Consider the following 5,000-nt stretch of genomic DNA (forward strand, 5'->3'; position numbering starts at 1 on the left):
GTGTGTGTGTGTGTGTGTGTGTGTGTGTGTGTGTGTGAGTGTGTGTGTGTGTGTGTGTGTGTGTGTATGACTGTGTGTGTGTGTGTGTGTCTGTGTGTGTGTGTGTGTGTGTGTGTGTATGACTGTGTGTGTGTGTGTGTGTGTGTGTGTGTGTGTGTGTGTGCATGTGTGTGTGCGTGTGATGGCCTTACCTCTGGTACCCCTGAGGAGAGGTGGGTGGGGGTGTGAACACCTGGGAGTAGGGGTGGTACGGGGTCTTCTTGAGCGCCTGGATGAGGTTCTGCCGGTACTCTGGGTCTATGCACCACAGGGAGCCCTTACCGATACTCTGGGGAGAGGCAGAGGGACGGGGAGCCAGGAGGGACAAACAGCACCAGAGGAGAAGTTAGAAATGCAAAACAACTGCAGTCACAAACAAACAACCAGGAAATATTACGTTACATTACAGTGCATTACATTACATTGCATTTGGCCAAAGCGACTAATACTGTGATATACACGGGGACACACAGACTCTCAGATGTAATGCAAGATTAAGTTAGAAACACAACATGAAACAAGAAACCAGGAGCTTACAGATACAGACATTCTCAGACATGACACGAGAAGATTGTTTTAAGAATCCAACAAGACTGCCAAGCTAGCAACCAGGAAATATCCATCGCATCGACACACTTTGAGATACTTGAGCTCATCTCATTTTTTAAAACATCTCAAATAGCTGTCTGACAGGCAGACTCCAGGTTGACAAATGATTGGCATTCCTAAGCCTCTATATTAGGCACGTCTCGTATAAGTACTTTAATGCATCTTATGTCGTTATCTTTAGTAGATATTACAGTGAAACCACTTACTCATTCATTTATTTCAATATGTCATGCACATTTAAAGCCAGTATAAAAGGTTGATAGCAAAAGAGCCTGAATTATAAACAGCCTTTCTCTACTTCTGATCTAAATCACTGCTTTACTAGGGAAACCATGAAACCACAAAGCTCTGTGGGCACTGTAATCAGGATGCTTTAATGCATTTGGCATCGACGGTGCCGTTGGCACAAGCTATTGTTCGCACCGAGACATTTACAAGAGGTAAAGCTGACTTACGAACCCGCTATTAAAAAAAAAAAAAAAAAAAAAAAAAACCTATCCCTGCAAAAGTCAATCAATTGGGATAAAGGGCTGACCGGGAGGTGATTAAACAGGTTTTTCTTCTGCTCTTTTGGCATTGGAGGCGTCCTGCGAAATAGTGGCTGACTTCAAAAGCAGGCCTTTGATTTACCGGGGGCCTGTGCCGTACCCGTACCTGTGCTTATCCGATCCACATCAGTGCCAGATCCTGTGCCAAATCCATTACAAGAACAACTGCTAGAGGGGGGTACCACCAACCAACTCGGCCCAAATCTGCACCACTCTGCTCAAACCGGGCCCTGGGGTGGGTCACCTCCAACACCAGACCAGAAGCTGCAAAGGTCACAAATAATCCAAGACCAAAAAGAGTTCCCATATAACTGGAGACCAGTACCACAAAGATAATCTGAAATAATTTGAGACCAATAGCCACAAGGAGTTCCCATATAATGTGACACAAGTACCACAAAGATTATCTGATATAATCTGAGACCAGTAGCCACAAAGCAGTGCAACAGTAGCCACAAAGCGCTCCGATATAATCTAAGACCTGTAACCACACTGACAGAACACTTCTGAATTTGCCAGATCTACTGTACCCAAGACCTGGGCCAGTTCTGGGCAATTCTACTGCTCTAAGGTGTGTGTGTGTGTGTGTGTGTGTGTGTGTGTGTGTGTGTGTGTGTGTGTATGCGCGCGTGTGTGTGTCTGAATACCTTCCTCCTTTCATTTGGAACCTGTCTGAATGCGTGACCCTTTGATCCCACTGCTCAAACTGTTGAATCAGCAGTGCGGGTTTAAAAGTACATATATCCCGAAACGAGGCGCGGACACTTGATCAATAGCAGTGATCAATATTAAATATAGCTGGAGGGCTGCACAGGGCCACCGGGGACTTGAGATTAGACTTATTGAAACCCAGGGCCACGAGCCCTGCTGCAGACAGCTGGTGTCCAACATGAAGCATTTCACATTCTCCCTACACCTTACGGCTTTTACTAGTCTTGCACAGGAGAGTAATGCAGGCAGAATGCCATGTACTGACCCTGTGTCTAGATAGGAAGGCAGGAGAGGAGAGTGTGTGTGTGTGTGTGTGTGTGTGTGTGTGTGTAGGGGGCTGGGGTGGAGATCATGGTTGTTTGTGGTGTAACAGTAAGGATGTTTGCTCTAAGAGGAAAGCTGTTGATGTTGGACCATAATCCATGGTGTAATCCACTACATTCGCAAACACACACATGTATACACACATACATATATGGACACACGCGTAGAGACGCAGGCAGACACACACACACACACACACACACACACACACACACACACACACACTCACACACACACACACACACACACACACAGTGAGTGCAGCCTGAATGTTTTCATCACTGACTCTCACTGAACCTGACAGTCATATCACGTGTAGTGTACAAACTTTTGCCATCCCTGTTACTCACACACACACACACACACACACCACTACGCTTGAATAATAAACACACACACACACACACAGACACACGCACACACACCTCTACGCTCGACTCACAAACACACACACACACAGACACACACACATTATTATTATCAGTGATGTGCATGTGCTCCAGCATTAGCAAAGTGAAATAACCCATCAGCTGTCCCCCCCCAAACCGCAGCGTCCCCTCCCTGCGTGGCGGCGTCCGAGTCCGGTTAATGACCTGCGCCGGGCGCGCGCGCCGCAAGATAAGGCCGACTCTACTTCATTTGCTTCACCTCAGCGGCTCCGCAGATATAAATGAGACCCCGGCCCGCTCGCTCACACACTCGCTCACACACTCGCTCACACACTCGCTCACACACTCGCTCGCACACACACTCGCTCGCTCACTCGCTAGCACACCAGCACGGCGGCCGTCTCACCTTGGGCTCCAGATTGGCTAGCTCCTCACAGGGAAATGAAATGGAGTCGGGGTGTGTGTGTGTGTGTGTGTGTGTGTGTGTGTCGGGAGGGTGGAAGGGGGGTTGGGGGGGGTTAGGGTGGGCAATGAAGCAGCTGGCCATAAAAAATAAGGAAGTGGACTAAATCGGGGACGGATACAGATGCCTGAGCATGCATATGCTTTATGAACCCATCCTCCTACATTCCGCAGCATCAGGACCGGTGGTGGTATATGCATATGCTTTATGAATCCATCCTATAGTCAGCAGCATCAGGACCACTGGTGGCATATGCATATATGCTTTATGAACCATCCCACAGTCAGCAGCATCAGGACCACTGGTGGTATATGCAGATGCTTTATGAATCCATCCTACATTCCGCAGCATCAGGACCGGTGGTGGTATAAGCATATGCTTTATGAATCCATCCTACATTCCGCAGCATCAGGACCACTGGTGGTATATGCATATGCTTAAATGCATATGCTTTATGAACCATCCCACAGTCAGCAGCATCACCGCCACCTCCTCAGGGAGGACCGCTGGTGGTACGGGGGGGAATGCGGTGATGATGAAAAACTCCCAGAGAATGTTCTGGAAATTGAGAGTCAGGAAGTTAATCGAGAATCCCATTACGATGCAGGAAGGAACAGCGCCCTCAGCATCATCACCTGTGCTGCGTCTGAGAGGCAAAGCAGAGGCATCGGATCATGTCAGAAAACAACCAATGTCACCAAGCTCCACATGTGCCTTAACACACTGATTGGATAGAGTTCTACAGTATACAACTGAGTTTTACAGTATATCACTGTAACATAAAATAACACAACAGAGTTTTACAGACAGTATTCAACTGTAACATAACATAACATCAGATAACCTAATAATGTCATGGTCTGGATGAAGGAGTTTTGAAGAAACGCACAGTGGCACTGCTGCCTATTCAGTCCCCCAAGCAATTGCATTAGAAACACTGCATCCTGGGAAAGAACAACATTTTACAGACAAGCACGGTTAATAAACAGCACTTAACAGTACTGCAATTACAGCATGTAACATCACTAACATAGTGAGACACAGATTGGTACGAACAGGGCTCGGGATATTTCTCCTTTGATTCTGAGGGCCCCTGAAACAGTCTTGGGAGTCATCTGCAGCAGCTCCTGACAGTTTAAACCAAATCAATGCTTTTCTTCTGTCTGGCTGCCGCTGGTCCAGTGAGACGCGGCTGGATGAATTACACAGCAACACAGAGGCAGCTGCAGGGGGCTCATCTCTGACCTTCAGCGGCCGGCCGCGCACCAAATGAAAAGACTGACTGCAGGACCCCGGCTCTGATCATGTTAGAGTAATCTCAAGCAGCTCCGCAGCGCACACACACAAACACACGTACACACACACACACACACACACACACACACACACACACACACGCGCGGACAGGCACACACACACACACACGCACACACACACGCACACACGCACACAAACACACACACACACACACACACACACACACAAAAGCACACACACACACACACACAAACACACACGCACTCATACACACACATACACACACACACACACACACACACACACACACACACACACACAGACACACACTTTTGGGAGGGAGAGAGGAAGGTTTTTTATCCCTTCTCTTAACCCATTTAGGCCGGGAAAGCATTGGCGCATTTCTACCATTAAGGCCGGGAGCGCTGTTGCGTCGTTCTACCATTGAAGCCGGGAAAGCGTATACGTCAATTTTAGCATTTAAGGGCTTTTTTGCATCAGTTATCGGCCTCTGGGCCAATGAAATGCATCAGAACAGACACGAGGGAGTGTCGTGTAGTCTTGTTCCTCGTGACATTGTTTTTAAATTTTTCGAACACCCGTGGAGGACTTTGATAGCGGGGAGATATCGGAAGGTATGACTTTGAGGAGTTTCTCGGA

At 47.8% G+C, this 5,000-nt stretch overlaps 1 protein-coding gene across 5 annotated transcripts in view; it reads right to left on the bottom strand.

Annotated features, from left to right (window-relative positions):
- Positions 1–5,000, bottom strand: part of LOC134068177 (forkhead box protein N3-like) — a 224,748-nt gene that overhangs the window by 155,456 nt on the left and 64,292 nt on the right. For all 5 annotated transcript variants that reach the window (XM_062523742.1, XM_062523738.1, XM_062523740.1 and 2 more), the window contains exon 3: positions 192–328. In XM_062523742.1, the coding sequence (XP_062379726.1) occupies positions 192–328 (137 nt within the window). The remainder of the gene's footprint in view (positions 1–191; positions 329–5,000) is intronic.

This window comes from Sardina pilchardus, chromosome 20, assembly GCF_963854185.1.
Source record: "Sardina pilchardus chromosome 20, fSarPil1.1, whole genome shotgun sequence".
In the NCBI taxonomy this organism is placed as follows: domain Eukaryota; kingdom Metazoa; phylum Chordata; class Actinopteri; order Clupeiformes; family Clupeidae; genus Sardina; species Sardina pilchardus.